Below are 17,075 nucleotides of genomic sequence, written 5' to 3'. Positions count from 1 at the left end.
TATCAGTCGGGAAAACCCTTATCCTTAAGAATCCTTAATTCAAACTTCTTAAGATCCAGGAAAGGATCTACGGGTCAAGAATATCCCAGTCTGTCAAAAAATAAATAAATAAAGGATTTCTCTCAATGTATATAAGTCCATATCTCAGCTGGGGCCTGAAGACGTGTAAACGCATTTCGGGGACAGAAACGGAAGAGCCTGTGAGAGCAGAGACCTGGCCCACTTGCCAGGAGAAAATGTCCCCAAGCTGCCGGGACATTGCGTCAGTTGGGGTTTGGGCTCCTGTTCACAACTGGGAGGGGCCCCTAAGTAAACTCATCCCTGGAGCCACGCCTCCTCCTCCTCCTTCTCTCGACTCTCTGGGAGCCCCAGGCGCCTCTCCTGGCCCTCCCCCACCACGCCTCTGGGAGCCCCTCCACCAGGGGCTGACCTTTCCCACCAAGCTGAACACCCAATTCACTTTCAACGTGCAGCCAGGCCTGAGCTGCGGGTGATGGCAGCCATCCCTCCTTCCCACTCTTGACTCCCCTGCAACCCATGCAGGTGCCTGGGCGAGGACTGGCCAATGCGTCCCAGAGAACACAGGGCCCAAGGTCACGGGCAGGCTTCCTGGTTCCATCAGAACCTATTGCAACTGGACGTCCTGACCCCAAAGCCTTGGGAACCTTGCAAAGCCCAGCAGCCTGTCACTCATCACCCAGCTGAGGGCAGATCATCCCCCCAAAGCGGCGGGTCGTCGCCCTCATCTGGGGCCTCACGGGTAAGCCAAAGACATTCTAGCACAATCCACCTCACAGACACTCACTACCCGGGACACAGCCCTGCCCCTCCTCTGTGGCCCCCAGAAATGTGACAGGCCCCAAAGCCCTCTGGACTTCCCAGAGAGCTGCAGGCGACGCGCTGCCCTCCAAGGCCCGAGGGCACAAGCACCTAGGCACCATCCCAGAGGGCACCTCGGCCTTGGCCCCGGTGCACAAGTGGGCCCCTCAAGGAGTGCCACCTCCTGCCCACGGCAGCCTGGTTTGGCCCAGGGAGTGGAGAGGCCTCCCTTTCCGTTGCCAGGGTTTAAAACTGAGAGGTTTCACTGCACCTTCCATTCTTCTTGGGGAAAAAAAAAAAACAAAGGGACAAACAAAAAACCCCAGCACGTCTGGCCACAGGAGGTCCTACCTCCACATGGCCGCAGTCGGCCGGCACGGCTCCTGGCTGTTCCTTTAGAGGGGACACACAGTTCTCCACCTGCGCTGTCCCCACCTGGGATGCCATGGGCATAGAGCTCTGGGACCCCTGTGTGACCCCGTGTGAAAAGGGACACTCTTCTCAGAGGTCAAAGGCTCCTTCCCCTGGGGTATTTCACACGGCAGCTCAGATTCCCGATAAAATAAACGCCCAGAACATCTGGCCCAAGGCTGCCCATCTGGCCGTGGCCACGCGCCCTGCTGCCGAGCACACACACCAGCGGAGTCCCACCGCGGAGGCTCGGGGAGGGCAGGGGCCGCGGCTTGACGCGCCCGTTCACAGGGAGGTCTCGGTCCCCCACAGCTAACGTGTCGGCCGAGCGCAAAAGACACGCAGTGTATTTCCAGATGGAGGAAAGGAAGTTCAGCACAGAGCAGGGGTGCCCACCACTAATAAATATAAACATGTATGTATGTATCTATGCATCTACATATATATATATTACCGAGCACTCGCTATGTGCTTGGGGAAATGCAGCGGCCCGGGGCAAGGCCAGGACCCCTGCTCCCCGCCGCTTCCTGGGAGCGCCCCTCAGACGCTCTGCCCTGCCTGTGGGTCCCTACCCAGCCTGCTGCCCTTCGCTTATTAGAAGCAACATGCCCCCAACATACAGCTCTCCAGGGGCGAAAAGAAACACGCGTCTGACCATCTTTCCTCCGTTTTCCTCCCAAACACAACAGACCCATCCTCCCTGGGGCCTGTGGCATGTCTGCTCTGGGGAACGTCCCCAACGTCCCCAGGGGGATGGCCGCTGCCCCCACAGCAGAGGTGGCCAGGCAGCAGGCACCACCGTGGGTCCAATCGGTTGGCATTTCCTCCAGTTGCCCCAGGGTGCCTTTCACCCCCGGGAAGGGGGGACGTCCCACTGAAGCCCGGAGGCTTCCGCCCGGAGCTGGGTGCAGAGAGGAGGCACCCCGTCCCCGTGAGTCTGCCCCAGAGGCCCAGCCAGAGCCCCTCCATCCTCAGACATGGCGGCTGGGGGGGGGGGCGGGGGGAGTGGGGCAGAGACAACCCTTCCACCAGGGGTCGTGTGACCACCCGGGCCACAGGACCGCCAGGGTGTCCCACACAAAGCTGTGTGGCCCTACAGGCAGGCGTCTCCCCTTCTTTGGGCGGTTTTCTGCAGAACCCAGAGCCTGCACAGACATGGCGTGTCGCCCAGCCCTGCTTCCCGTCCCGTAACCCCCACCTGGCACACGCACACACATGCCCAGATCCACAGACAGTCTCAGAAATGCCGATTCCCAGCCTGTAGGAGCGGGATTTCTTATCATGTACATTCCCATGAAATGGCAAACGTCTCATGAAAAATGAACAACCCTGGGAGTCCAGACCCCCTCCTAATAATCCCTGGTACTAAGATTCCTTCTGACAGGAACCTTCAGAGAACATCAAATCCAAAACCCGCATTTTAAGAGGCAAAATCTGAGGCCCAGAGAAGTTGAGGGGCGTGCCCCAGGGCGCACGGCTTCGCTGCCGGGACCGTCCCCCTGCCGTGGGCCCCCCGCCCACCGCCCAGGACCCAGCTCTGCTCACATGTAGCGCAAGTGGGGGTTCTTGGCGAAGGCTCTGGGCTGGATGCTCCGAAGTCCTGAGTTCTTGATGGTCCTGGGGAGAGAAGGAGGGGTCAGCGGGGCTGACAGGGCATAGGGACACCTGCCCTGGGCTGAGGGTGACAGGGGCCAGGCCAAGACTGGACCTGCAGCTGCCCCTGCGAGCCACACTCATTTCTTCACCATCAGTTCTAGGAGTAGTCCAGTGGGGGTGGGGACAAGTGAGGGGTGTCCGGGCTCACACCCCAGTGGGACCTGGGGGCAGTTCNCTGAGGCCCAGAGAAGTTGAGGGGCGTGCCCCAGGGCGCACGGCTTCGCTGCCGGGACCGTCCCCCTGCCGTGGGCCCCCCGCCCACCGCCCAGGACCCAGCTCTGCTCACATGTAGCGCAAGTGGGGGTTCTTAGCGAAGGCTCTGGGCTGGATGCTCCGAAGTCCTGAGTTCTTGATGGTCCTGGGGAGAGAAGGAGGGGTCAGCGGGGCTGACAGGGCATAGGGACACCTGCCCTGGGCTGAGGGTGACGGGGGCCAGGCCAAGACTGGACCTGCAGCTGCCCCTGCGAGCCACACTCATTTCTTCACCATCAGTACCAGGAGTAGTCCAGTGGGGGTGGGGGCAAGTGAGGGGTGTCCGGGCTCACACCCCAGTGGGACCTGGGGGCAGTTTGGGATGGGAGGGGGCAGTGCTGGCAGCTGTCCGCACCCACACAGGCTCCCCCTTGGTGCCTCCGTCCCCCAGCCCAAGTCCCCCACCCCCAATGAAGTCCAGAGGAGGCATTGGCTGGGAGCTCCACACTCCACGGGGCCACTTGTCAGAAAGAGGGTGCGGGGGGTAGGGGGAGCACTAGCCCGGAGACCAGGGCCCAGGTCCTGCCCTGAACCCTGACTGCAGGCTGAGGTCTCACGCAAGCCTCCCGCCTCTCCCGGCCCAGGTGAGATGGAGGCCTTCACAGCCCCCGACGTTCCCTAAGAGAACAGTGCCCCCTGTGCTGACAGGCAGCCCCCACCCAGAGGCCCCTCCCGGGACCCGCACTCACAGCTTCTGCAGGCCGGTGTAGAGCTCCATGTCCACGGCGTTGAGCGTGTGCAGGCCGCGCCAGTTCTCTATGTGTCTGCAGGAGGGAAGGCAGACACCGGTCAGCTGGGGGCGCCGGCAGGGGACAGGGTGGAACCCTGGGCCTCCCCCACGCGAGCTGGGCCTTCACGGAGCCACCAAACACCTCTGAGCCTGTTCCCTCCTCTGCCGGCCTGAGGGATCGTCCTGAGGTCCCCCGGGGGCAGCGTGGAAGGACCCCCTCAGCTCCAGGGAGACGTGAAACCCAACCCCCGTGGATCTTTGTGACTCAGTCCCCTTCTGTTCCCCCTCTTTCCTTCTTTTTTTCCCCTAGGATTTCCTAAGGACAAGCTCATTTTCTCAGTTCCTGCCCATAGAGACAATACAAATGGTGTGTTTAAAAAAATGGGAGGACGGTGGCCCTGACAGGGGTGGCTCAGTGGGTTGGGCGTCATCCCACAAAGCAACAGGTCACCGACTGGATCCCCAGCAGGGCACATACACGCCTGCGTTGTGGGTTCGCTGCCCGGTTGGGGTGTGTACATAAGGCAATCCGATCGATGTTTCTCACATCAATGTTTCTCTCCTTTTCTTCCTCCCTCCCTTCCCCCCTCTCTCAAAATATCCCCTCCATGAAGGAGGGGATAACCGAGGGACCAGGGAGGCACCAGGCTGTCATGGAAAGAAGCAGAGACCGGTATCCAAGGAACCTAATTCCGGCCTCATCGCGGCGACCTGAGTGGCCAGTGGCTTTAAGCAGGGGCCCCAACCTCCCGAGCTTCCAGGGTCTCCGGGGGCAAAGGGCGAGGCGCCCACCCGGTCCACCGTCTCTCTCCTCCTCACAAACCTGTCCTTTATGGATGCTCTCCCCGGAGACCTCCTGTTTGGGGAGGTTTGCGTCCAGCAAGCCACGTTTATTAAGCTGTAATGAATTCATCTCCTCAGATGCATTCACCGAAGACATAAGTCACCATGAACCCACCAACAAATACGAACAAGCACTAACTCGCCCAGTGGGTGATTCCAGCCCAAAGCAAAGGAACTCGAAAGTTCTGCAAGCCGGGGCCTGGGTCTGGGTTCTGTGAGTTCTGCGGGGGTTGATACTGCAACCCCAAGAAGCTCCAATGTGCCCCTGGAGTCGGGGGGGAGGGCCGAGGCCCACCAGCCCGCTTGGATCTGCCTCTCCCAGCAGTGGCCCCAAAGTTGAAGCGCCCTCGCAGCGAGAAGTGCAGAGAGGCGACCTCTCACCCTGGGACACTCAGGCCCGAGAGGTGGTAGCCACCTTCCCCAGACGTCCCCTCCCTGGCCACCCCCACCCCCACGGCTCTGCCATCTGCCACCAGGCTCAGCCAGAGCCAGAAAGGCTGCAGGACGGCAGGGGCCGGGGGCTCGGGCAGCGCCCCAGAGCCGCACGGTGACAAGGTATGCTGAGAGAACGTTTCGTCCCACATTCTCTCCGGGCCCCCGTGCAGCAGCCAGACACACTGGCATCTGCTGGGGACGTGGACCAGGTGGCCAGCTCAGTATTAAATTCCAGGGCCAAAGCCTTCTCTTGGAAGCCTCGCGGCCACCGGCAGTTTACTTGGTCCAGTGCCACCAGGAGAGGGGATGCTAGCTCCCCTTCAGGTGGACAGGAAGGCCAGACGGAGAATGACCTGTGTCAGCCCCCGATCCCACCCCGCAAACCAGGGAATGCACGTGAACTGCCAAGCAGGTCCCAGGGTCCCCTCGGACGACCTTTCCTTCACCCACAGGGCCCACTCCCAGAGCGAGCCGCTGTCCGTCGGCAGTTCGGACAAATGGAATCACTTCCTTGGCCCACATCAGAACTCCGTAGCTGTGTCTGGGTCACGGCCCACCCTCACTGCATGCCCACCCTCCGCCCAGGCAGCCCACACGCCCCTCCGCCCACACAGCGACCCTCCCCAGACTCGGGCGCGTGGGAGACGCGGGGGGCAGCCAACGGGCTGCGTGCTGCCAAGGGCTCCCTGGAGCCCTGCTTCCTCGCTGGGCACCAGTTTCCCTAGACTGAGGAGCAGGAGTTTGGCGGCCGTGGGGCAAAGGTTGTGCTGAGGGGTGGGGCTCTGCAGCTGGGGCGGCTCACGCTGGCCCCTGGGCCCAGTCTACCCGCTGCCTGCTTTTGTCGGCCTGAGAGTTAAGAACAGGTTTTACACGGAAAACAAAAATCGAAAGTAGGACCGCAGTCTGTGATGTGTACGTACTTCAGAGCATGTCCCTGCTTCCTACCGTCACGACTGCATCACAAAGACGCAGCCCACTGCGCGCCGCAGAGACCTGGGCCCTCCGGCCTTTGGTAGAAAAAGGTGCCGACCTTTTACTTCACCTGTCTGTCCCTCAGGGATAACAAAATGCCCTCCAAAGTAAGACTGGCCTGAGGGTGGGAAGACGAGGTTGCCGTAAGTGCCCAGGAAGGGCCGGCGTGTGGGTCACTCTGAACCCAGTGCCTTGCAGACACGGAGCTGCCCGCCCTGTTTTCGGGCTAAACATGGCATCACAGCTTGAGCGGAAGCCGCCGTTGCTCCGCGATCACTGATAAGCACTCCGTGCCCCAGAAAGGCAGAGGGGAGGGAGCCTGCCGCTCCTGGCCTCCGGGACAGCCATGGAAGCAGAAATCACAAACAGGCACAGGGGTGCCCCGTTGGCAGCCCGGGGCAGGTTCCAAGGGACGTGAGGGGCAGCGAAGGGGCAGCCTGGCATCTGCGATGACACCGGCGGGGTGCCTGCCAAGTCCCCCAGGGACTCGGCTCAGGGTGCCAGCCCTGGGGGTNCACGGGGCCCACTCCCAGAGCGAGCCGCTGTCCGTCGGCGGTTCGGACAAATGGAATCACTTCCTTGGCCCACATCAGAACTCCGTAGCTGTGTCTGGGTCACGGCCCACCCTCACTGCATGCCCACCCTCCGCTCAGGCAGCCCACACGCCCCTCCGCCCACACAGCGACCCTCCCCAGACTCGGGCGCGTGGGAGACGCGGGGGGCAGCCAACGGGCTGCGTGCTGCCAAGGGCTCCCTGGAGCCCTGCTTCCTCGCTGGGCACCAGTTTCCCTAGACTGAGGAGCAGGAGTTTGGCGGCCGTGGGGCAAAGGTTGTGCTGAGGGGTGGGGCTCTGCAGCTGGGGCGGCTCACGCTGGCCCCTGGGCCCAGTCTACCCGCCGCCTGCTTTTGTCGGCCTGAGAGTTAAGAACAGGTTTTACACGGAAAACAAAAATCGAAAGTAGGACCGCAGTCTGTGATGTGTACGTACTTCAGAGCATGTCCCTGCTTCCTACCGTCACGACTGCATCACAAAGACGCAGCCCACTGCGCGCCGCAGAGACCTGGGCCCTCCGGCCTTTGCTAGAAAAAGGTGCCGACCTTTTACTTCACCTGTCTGTCCCTCAGGGATAACAAAATGCCCTCCACAGTAAGACTGGCCTGAGGGTGGGAAGACGACGAGGTTGCAGTAAGTGCCCAAGAAGGGCTGGTGTGTGGGTCACTCTGAACCCAGTGCCTTGCAGACGCGGAGCTGCCCGCCCTGTTTTCGGGCTAAACATGGCATCACAGCTTGAGCGGAAGCTGCCATTGCTCCGCGATCACTGATAAACACTCCGTGCCCCAGAAAGGCAGAGGGGAGGGAGCCTGCCGCTCCTGGCCTCCGGGACAGCTATGGAGGCAGAAATCACAAACAGGCGCAGGGGTGCCCCGTTGGCAGCCCGGGGCAGGTTCCAAGGGATGTGAGGGGCAGTGAAGGGGCAGCCTGGCATCTGCGATGACACCGGCGGGGCGCCTGCCAAGTCCTCCGGGGACTCGGCACAGGGTGCCAGCCCCGGGGGTCCGTTCCGGCCCCTCTGCAGGGTGCGCAGTGCGGGGAGGGAGGCCAGCAGCCTACGTGGAAAGGGCAGGCTGGAAAAATGTCCGAACTCGCCGAGCTGCCGCGAGAGCAGGTCTGGGGGGCTTCTGTTCCTGCTAAACACCCTGGTACGACTGCAAGGGACTTCTCTCTGGTGCTGCTCCGGGTCGTCCAGCTTGTCTTCGCCGAGCAATTTATTTTGTCATTTTGGGGAAAAAAGATCGATAACAATCATTTTTAAAGGAAGGGGAGGCACCTGAACCCTGCACGAGGCTGTCACCGGCCTCCCTGTTCCAGGGCCAGCCGGTCCCTGAGGAGGCCCCTCAGGAGCACCCCGCCCTGCCCCCGTGGGAGAGGAGGGACTCGACGACGCAGAGCAGGGAGCAAGGACTGGGAGAGCGAACGCTGCTTGGCCAGCCTGGGTCTTAGGCGGCCTCTGGTGTGGGGCAGGGAGGGGAGGGGGAGGGGAAGGGAGAAGGCTGAGAGATGGGCCCCAGGCGCCCACCTACACTTTAGTTCAATGCAATACTTCTCAGCTGGAGGGGACATTGCCCCCCGAGGGACACTGGGTGACATCTGGAGATGTTTTTGGTTGTTGCAACAGGGGCACAGGGAGGGATACCAGCCTCTAGTGGGCTGAGGCCCGGGGTGCGCCCGAACATTTCAAAAATGCACAGGACAGCTCCCCTCTCCCCCCAGCCAAGAATTATCAGCCCAAAGTCCACAGCACCGAGGCTGGGAAGCCCTGCTTTTATGTCTAAGGCTGCCACTGAAGAAAGTTCTGTGGCTTAAAACAGCAACAGTTTTGAAAATGACTGCTTTGCAGGGAACGCTAAGGCCTGAGGCCAAAACCAAAACGCTGGCCTCTCGGTCACTGGGTCCGGTGAGAGGGAAAAATCCAAAGGCAGGGTGGCGAGACACTCTCCAGTCAAGGGCCTCCCCGGAGGGGAAAGGAGGGGCTCTTGAGCCTGCTGGAGCACGGCCCCGTCCAGGCGACACATTCCAGAAGCCACAATGGCCTCTCCTCACCAAGCCCCGGCTGCCATCTGCAGACCAAGAGCCGTTGCCCTCAGCGGCACGCCCCCTTCACCCACGCAAAGGCAGGGCGCTCCGTCCAGAGGTGCACGCAGCCAGTGCCCCGAGCTGGCCCTCGCCCCACTGCCCTTCCTCCACCACAGCATCAGGGCTCTGCCAGGGGCTAAGGTGCGACATCCTATAGAGAGCAGGGGAAGTGAAGCTTAATCCACGCTGCCGCCACTGAGCTCCAGGCCCCAGCAGAGCCAGGCGTGGGGCTGGAGCTCCCAAAGTCTCAGTGAGAGGGAGGGGGGCCTCGGTGATCAAAGAACGTGCCTGGTGGCACCCAGGTGTGGCGCAGCCCAGCTGCTCTCACGCACGGTCTCTCCAGAAGTGGGAGAGAAACTGCCAGAGAGGACGCCTCCCCCAGCCACATAGATCCACGGCCCCCAGTTCTGGAGCAGCGATAATAAACCCGCACCCCAGGCGGATGTGTCACACCCACTTTGAGGACGGGCCAGGGCGCAGAGGAACATTAATTAACATGTCCCTGGGACACATAAAGCTCCTCTGTGCTGGGTGAACGCGACCGGGCCTCTGAGCCGCGGTCTCCCTCCTCTGGGCTGTCTTGAGCCAGCATGTTAATGAACTGACGATCTCCGAGCACAGAAAAATTAGATGGTGCAGACGGTGTGACCCATATTTTAATTAAAAACATGTCATGTGGATATGTTTGAGTTGTTTATAACACCAATATTTAAATCCTGTGTATAGAAAACCCTAGAACGCGGAGACATCAAGCCCATTCCAACACCAGGGGATGGCCCAAAAGGGGAAGAGCACCCTACACCTGACAGTGTTTCCCTCGTCACCTGGGTGCTCGGGGGGGACAAGGGATGGGCAGGCGGGAAGAGGGGCTCCTTCCCTCCTCCGGAAGGGCCTGCACTGCCTCATTTCCAGCCCCCCCTCCCCGCAGTGTCAGCTTTCAGCAGGGTACACAGAGCGTTACATGTTCTTGATGATCCCGGGGGGGAGGTGACCGGCCTGCCTAATCCGCTGAGCTGGGACGCGCTCAGACACCCTTCTTCGCCTTTGCCGGATGTGGGCCCCTGCCCTCATGTGATTACCGAATTCCAAGGTGATGGCACCCATTTCCTGTGGCTTTCTGGATCTTTTGCTGCTAGTGGGTTGTGGGCCACCACCCCGCTGAACATCTGCCGGAGGGCCCCTCCTCCTCTCCCGTGGTCAGCCGCCAGCCTGCTCTGCAGACCCCTGGAGTGGAGGTTATGAGCAGGCACCCAGGGCCGGGGGGCGGGGAGCCAGCTGACCTGGAGAAGACACCAGCTCTGAACTTGGATGCTGGGTGCCGCTGGGCCGGTCGCTCAAACCTCGCGAGCCCTCAGGGAAACCCAGCTGTCGGAAGATGAGCGGAGGCAGGGCCTGTGTCCACCCTTCTGCGCCAGCGCAGGAAAGGAGCCAATCCCACCACTACTGTGCTTGGAAGTGCGTGTTGAGTAAGAGCGAAGAAAAGCGGAACACGGATGCGGAGAATATGGAAAGACGACCCCCCCCTCCCGCCCCCACGCACGCGCATGCGCACACACACACACAGGCGGGCAGGGCAGAGCCCTGGCGGCCGTTTCGCGTCCGCTCCCTGACTAATGAAGGTCGCCAGATGAGGGGAGCATCTCTGGGAGGCACCGTCAGAATTCCTATTTCCCTGGTGGCTCCACTAACACGAGGTCCCATGCTGCCCTTCTCGGAGGGGCGCCCTGGCGGGAGGCGGGTGAAACGGCATTTCACACGTAGTTTTGCCCACGCATGTGCTGCCCCTGTGGCACAGAACACGGGAGCTCCCGGTAACAAGGCCGAGCGGTGCAGACGCCCCTTCTCTCCAGACTGCGCCCCAGCAGACCTGAGGCTGCCACGCCTGCGTCACCTGTTCTGAGGTGGGGACCCCGATTGAGGAGCGGAGTTGGGTGCCCAGGGAAAGCAGCCTGCAATTGCGTTTCCTAAACAACCAGTCGGCTGGTGTGTGCGCGCGCACATGCGCACAGAATACGCTGTGCGTTGGACTGGCAAGCCTTGTGGGGCAATGAGAAAATTGATTTGTTATCCGGGCATATTATGTCTAGTGATCCAGACAGGAGCATTAGCTTTCAATTACCTGATATGTTTAGCATTGTAAACACATCGTCTGGAGCAACCGCTCCTTGAAGCTCAGGCACCCAGGCGGCTGGGAAACAGCACGTCAGACCCCCGCGGCCGAGTCCCCCGGCTCCTCCTCTACTGACAGCTGTCAGGAGGGTACTAGGTGCCCAGGGAGCTGAGCCCGAGAGCCTGGGGGCCTGCCCCCCCAGCACGCCCGCGCAAGGTCACGGCTCCACAAGCAGCTGCACACCGAGGACCAAGGAGAACCGGTCCCGCCTCTAGGGCCCCTGGGGCCAAGGAGAGGAGCTCTCAGGTCGTGTGGTGAACAGATGGACGGTGACGGCATCTGTGTCGGCTTCCCGATCTACGCCAAAACCCATGCCAGGAACCAGGAAGGGTGGTGCACACACCTGCGCTCCTCGGGGGCTGAGGGGCCGGCTGTGTCTCCCCACAGGGACAAGATCAAGGGCACAACTCCCCCATTAGCCCCCTGCCCCCTGAGTGGGCGGGCTCAGGCGGACGACCTCAGCAGGCACACAGCAGCCACCCCTCTCCCCTGCACGCAGCCAGATGAAGACCTCAACCACTTAAAACCCAAACAACAGGACGTGGTCCAGGGATCCTGCATGGACTGGCTGCTCGCTGCTTCCGTGGCCCTTCTGCCAGCACCTTCCCCTTATTTGCGAGGCCCAGGCCACACGGGCCGGTGTCCTAGTCTTTCAACATGCCAGGCTTGTCCCCAACCAGACTTTCCACAACACACTCTCCGAGGCTCCTTGCAGTCCCCTTGGTTCTCGCTCCAAGGTCACCTTCTCTGAGGAACCGGCCCTGCCCCCCGGGAGCGCCCCTCCCTGCCCCCTCCAGCTGAGCCCTGGCACTGGTCCCTGCTCATGTCCTTCACAGCCTTTAATAAGCATCTGTAATTGTCTCATTTGGTGATTTGATTATGTGTTTGTCATCCGTGTCGCTACACTGGGACTCGGACGCACGGAACGGGGATCATGTCTGTCTTGCTCACCACTCAGTCACCTCCCGAACCTCCAATGCTAGCGGCGACCCCGGTTACCTGCGCACCATGCCCCACACCTGCACGGCGCCCCCCTGCTCCCGGCAAAGCCACGCGAGCCCTAATTGTACCCAACAGACCCCTTGAACGGGGTATCAGAGAAGGGATGCGGCCCTGGGCACATCGCTCAGTGTCCGGGGGAATCACTGCAGAGCCCAGCAAGGCGGGGAGCCCAGAGGTCTCGGGTCTGCTGCTCACTCACCTGCAGGGTCGGGAGTGAGGGTGGGAGCAGGGCCCCCGCTCAGCACGCTCTGACAGCTGGGCACATCTTTTCCATCCTTCCCTCCCCCACCCAACTGTGGCCTTTGCCAGATACAGAGTTTGTGCCTCCGGGGCCACACAATTGCTCAGTGACATCTGAGGGAGGGAGGGGAGAACCCCCAAAGTGATCAGCAGCTCCCCAAGGGGCCTCCCCTGCCCTCGGCCCCTCAAGCCTCCTTAAGGACTCCATCATTTGCCTCCCCTCTTCTCTGTACCCTCCCTCCCTCGCTGCTAGCTGCCCCCCCACCCCTGCTTGCAAACACATTCTAGAACAGCCCACTCTCACTGAAAGCTGCTCGACGCCATGTTTTCCTCCAGCCACCAGCTCACGCCTCTGCGTCTCTTCACGGCAAATGTTTTCGGGGGAAGTGTCTCCACGCACAGGCCCTCCTTTCCCCCACCCCCCAAATCTCAGTCCCCATTTGTCTCCTGTCCCACCCCTCCACCGGAACTACCTTGTCAAGGTCACCGGCAATTTCCACGTGGGCAAACCCAACACACTGCTCTCCGGCACCGACTTCCCCATCTCTCAGCAGCATCCTACCAAGTTAGCGCTCCCGTTTCTGAAACCTTCTCTTCTCTGATTCCTAACTCTGCTCTTCCCTGGGTTTCTTTCCACTTCTGGGCCATTCCCTCGCAGTCGCCGTTGCGGGTTCTGCGCTCTCTGTCTGGACCCTAAGTGTGGGGGTCCCCCAGGTCTCAGCCCCGGCCGGGCCACAGCGCTCTCGCCCACCTGCTGGCACCGAATGTGCCCCCTGAGCTTCGGGCTCTTCCCCCGAATCTCCGCACGTCCGACACCAGCCCTTGCTTTCCTCGGAGGGCCATTCTCTCTAACCTTCCTCCAGCAGGAGTGCCCGACCTTCTGGCATCTCTGGGCCACACGTGAAACACACAAACACTAACAAAAACAAACAAATCCCATCATGTTTTAAGTAAATGTGCGATTTTGTGTTGGGCCGCATGCAGCTCACAGGCTGTGGGTTGGACACCCCCTCCCCCCAATAGAACAATCGTTTTCAAGCCGCCGGTGGGTTCTGGCCCCCAGGGGACCCTTGGCAAGGTCTGGGGACATGTGTGATTGCTGTGGCTGGGAGGTGCTCCTGGACATTGGTGGGCGGAGGGCAGAGATGTTGCCGAGCGTCCCCTTGCAGCGAGGACCCTGTCCGACGTCACAGTGCCAAGTCTGACAATCAGCATCTAGAATCCCGTCCCCACATGCGTCTGTCTGTCTGTCTGTCTCTCCCCTACTGGAACACCAGCTCCATGCGGGCAGGCCGCCTGTCCTTCCTTGGAACTCTGGGGCGGTGAGCCAGGCATGAAATGGCTGTGGCTCGCAAGGTCTGGATGGGACCGGCATTTTCTCCGACCATCTGAGAGACTCGAAATATAAAAAAGCCAGCTGTGCCTGTGGGGTTGGGGTGACGGGACAGGATGACATCGTCGTAAAACCTCCCACCCCACAGACATCTCAGCTTCGAGCCAGGAGAGAGGGGGATCCGGGAGGCAGAGAGAGAGGCCTGCTGGCTCTCGCCTTCTCTCCCCAGGGGTCCTTGGAGGAGAACCCCAGGGCAAGAGGAGCCTGCTGGTCCAGGCCAGAGCAGCCACCTTGAAAGCCACCTAACCGCTGTGAGCTCTGTCCCCAAGATCTTCTGGCCCCAGGGGCCCTGAGAGCACTACCCTTCCAGCGGCCAACTTCCTTCCAAACATGAAATGGCCAGGCCGCCCTGTACCAAATTACAAAGCACTTATCACTTCTTTAATAACTGCCTGCCTAGAGGACTTAATCCACTCAGCGTGGAAGTTACAGAGGCAAATGGTAAGGGAGCGAGAAGCTCCAGTGCCCTGCGTAAGGACTCGCAGGGGCCACATTCCCCCTATTAAAAGAGTCGATTTCCGCACTGCAACTCTGCCTCACAGTTAATGCTGGGAAGGTGCTCTGAGGTTTGGGCCATTTTCGCTGGCGGAGGGTAATTCCAGGTCTCTGGGGAGAGAGGGAGTCCTTGACTTAGCTGGAACAATGGTCCTCACAACCTGAGGGTGTCGGCGTGATTAGTCAAGGTAACTATCAGAAAGACAAGATCCCATCAGCGGTGCCTGGCCCGCTCTCTGAATGGCTCATGGGACAGGACCAGGCGGGACCAGGCCGCAGGGAAGGAGAGAAGGAGCCCCAGGGAGGAGGAGGAAGGCGGGGCTGCAACCCCCCCCCAGGAGGAAAGTGGAGGGGGAGGCTGCAGGGCCCCTCAGGGACACCGCAGTGGAAGAAACACTGGCTGACACCTGAGGCATCAAAGGCCGGCCCTCAGAGCATCGGCTCATAAAATCTGTAAGGAAGCCAGGCCTGGAACTCCTTAAGGCTCCACAGGATCCGTGGAGAGGGGCTGGCGAGAAGGCCTCCCTCACTCCGGGACAGAATCGCAGGGTGTCTCCTTGTTAACTTTTCCTTGCCTCGGCGTGGGGAGCGGTTTCCTTTCCTCGGGCAATAAACGGTCTGCGGCTTCCCCCCCCACCGCCCCCACCGCGTCCCCACTTTCTCTCGGAAGGCACCTCTCTATTCACGCAACTCCAATTACTGCTGCCTTAGAGACCAGAGACTGGCTGCTTGGCGCCCGACCTCTCCCTGTGCTGTGGACCCTCTTCCCAAAATGGGCGTTCCCCGTGCTCCCACCTCCTGAACCCTCCCAAACCACCTCGGCCGCGCCCCCCTGGCTCACACCCCCACAGCGGAGATGGTGAGCAGGCTTCAATGGCTGCCCAGCGCCAGTGGGTTGGCGAGAGCTAACAGAATTCCATGTTTCGGGGTCTCGGGTGGAGCAAGAGGACGATTAGCGATTCTTCAGCGACATCTGCCACAGGTACGATATGCATAGCATTACAATTAAGTGCCGTCTATTAACCACATCTACCGGAGACCCTTTTGTATATTATTATTTTTAGAGAGAGAGAGAGATTCATTTGTTGTCCAACTAACTGAGGCATTCAATGGTCGAGGCCCTGGGCGTGCCCTGACCAGAGACCGAACCCACAACCTTGGCCTATCAGGACAATGCTCTCACCACCTGAGCTGCTGGGTCAGAGCCCAAGGACTTCCTGACACCTCTGTCTCTCTCTCGCTCCCTCCCCCTTCTCCCACCCCGCCGCCCCCCTTCTCTGATTCAAGTCCTACCCATCCCTCCTCTGTGATATTTCTAGAAACTCCTCTCGTCTCTCCATTTCCACAGCCCCTACCTGGGGATACGGCAGACTCCCAGAAGACCTCCCAGCTACCAGCCTCTGTGTCCTAACCGGTTCCAGGCTCTACTTTATTGGCAATGACTTTGAACATGTTCCTTGCTGGCTCAGGGAGCCCCAGTGGCGAACAAACAACTCTCAGGGCAAACCGAAACTTCTTTAAAGAAGGCTTCGAGCCTGCAGGGAAAGCCGTAAGTGACGATGGAGCGGGGGAAGGAGCCACGGACCCTTTGAAGACAGAGCAGTGACTTCTCCTCTGTACCCGGAGTCCAGCCCACAACACCGCTGAAATGCCTCCCTGAGGCTCAAACCCAGACCGACGCCGGGAGGGAGGATGCTGGGCTTGTGGGAACGGCCACGCTGTCCCTCCAGTCCATGGCCCCCACATCCCCGCACCCTCACATCCCTGAGAAGGAAGAGTCAAGCCACATCAGGAGTGCGCTCACATCCACAGAGACACCAGCCTGTAGCACTTCGTCAGCCTGTCTCCTGCCTGCTTCTTCACTCGCCTTTGGGAAGCAGTTGGGTGCAGGAAAAAATCACGGGCTCAGCGTCAGCCCTGAGCTTGAGCCTGCAGCCCGCAGCGGGCAAACGAGACAGGGAATCTGCCCAGGCCTCGGTGTCCTCATCCGTAAAGGAGGGCCGGTGACACCCACGTCCCAGAGGCCTCATGCAGATGACATGAAGCTGCTCCCACAAGGCCTGACACGCTGTCTGCAACATGGCGGAGGTCAAAGAATATTCCTTTCCCTCCAGAAAGAAAAGCAGTGCGTCCACCCCCGCCCCCGAGCAAAGGCCCCCTTGCATGCTAACAGTATAACTAATGGCCTCAGCACCTCTAAGAGCCCCGGGTGGGGGCTGGCAGCCAGGGGAGCCAGCTGCGTCACTGGAGCGTTGGAACTTTCAGCCCCACCTTCCCGGAGGCTGAATGAATCTCCAACGGCCGAGGATTCGATCAAGTGCGAGGACACAGTGAAGCTTCCACACGTCCTCAAAGCCAGGGTTCAGAGAGCGTCCAAGTCGGTGACGGTGAGCAGGGGTGGGAGGGCGTGGAACTGCCAGGCCCTCCTCACACTACGGCTCTTCCATCTTCCACTGGCTGCTCCTGGGTTAGCGTATCTTTTCATCATAAACTGATAATCTAGTAAGTAAACTGTTTCCCCGAGTTCTGCGGTCTCTTCCAGTAAATTGTCAAACCCAAGGACGGGCTCCCGGGAGTCTCCAACGGACAGCCGGACACCCAGACACCCAGGCGGGGACTGCGCTCGGGACTCTGAGCTGCAGGCACCTGAAGGCCGGGTGGGATCCCGTGCGATGACGCCCTCACCTGTGGGAGCTGACCCCTCCAGGTAAACAGGAACCAAATGGAATTGAATTGCAGGTCTCCTGCTTGGTGCCCAGAGAGAGCTGGAGAACTGGCTGGTTTAGAGGGAAATACCCACACACTTGGTGGCCAGCGGGACAGAGAGAAGGAGAAGTGACTATGTTCTCTTCAAGTAGACAGTGCCTTGTGCAGGGACTGGGGTCAGGAACCCAGGCCTCCGGGGCCAGGAGAGTGAGTGGGCTGCTTGTAGGGGCTGAGGCTGTGCCGTGTACCCCGCCTCTCCCCACTGCCCCCCTCTCCTACTGAAACCCAGCCTGCACTGTGCCCACAGCCCTACGGA

General features: G+C 60.6%; 1 protein-coding gene across 3 annotated transcripts in view; it reads right to left on the bottom strand.

Annotated features, from left to right (window-relative positions):
* The window catches only part of NTRK3 (neurotrophic receptor tyrosine kinase 3), a 269,649-nt gene that overhangs the window by 216,226 nt on the left and 36,348 nt on the right, over positions 1–17,075 (bottom strand). For all 3 annotated transcript variants that reach the window (XM_037053666.1, XM_037053667.1, XM_037053668.1), the window contains exons 2-3: positions 3,828–3,902; positions 3,173–3,244 (exon numbers count right to left, since the gene is read on the bottom strand). In XM_037053666.1, the coding sequence (XP_036909561.1) occupies positions 3,173–3,244; positions 3,828–3,902 (147 nt within the window). The remainder of the gene's footprint in view (positions 1–3,172; positions 3,245–3,827; positions 3,903–17,075) is intronic.

This window comes from Sturnira hondurensis, unplaced genomic scaffold (assembly GCF_014824575.4).
Source record: "Sturnira hondurensis isolate 20B ecotype Veracruz unplaced genomic scaffold, ASM1482457v3 Scaffold0007865, whole genome shotgun sequence".
Taxonomy (NCBI): domain Eukaryota; kingdom Metazoa; phylum Chordata; class Mammalia; order Chiroptera; family Phyllostomidae; genus Sturnira; species Sturnira hondurensis.
The sequence above is the reverse complement of the archived record's forward strand: the minus strand, read 5'-3'. Positions and strand labels throughout refer to the sequence as shown.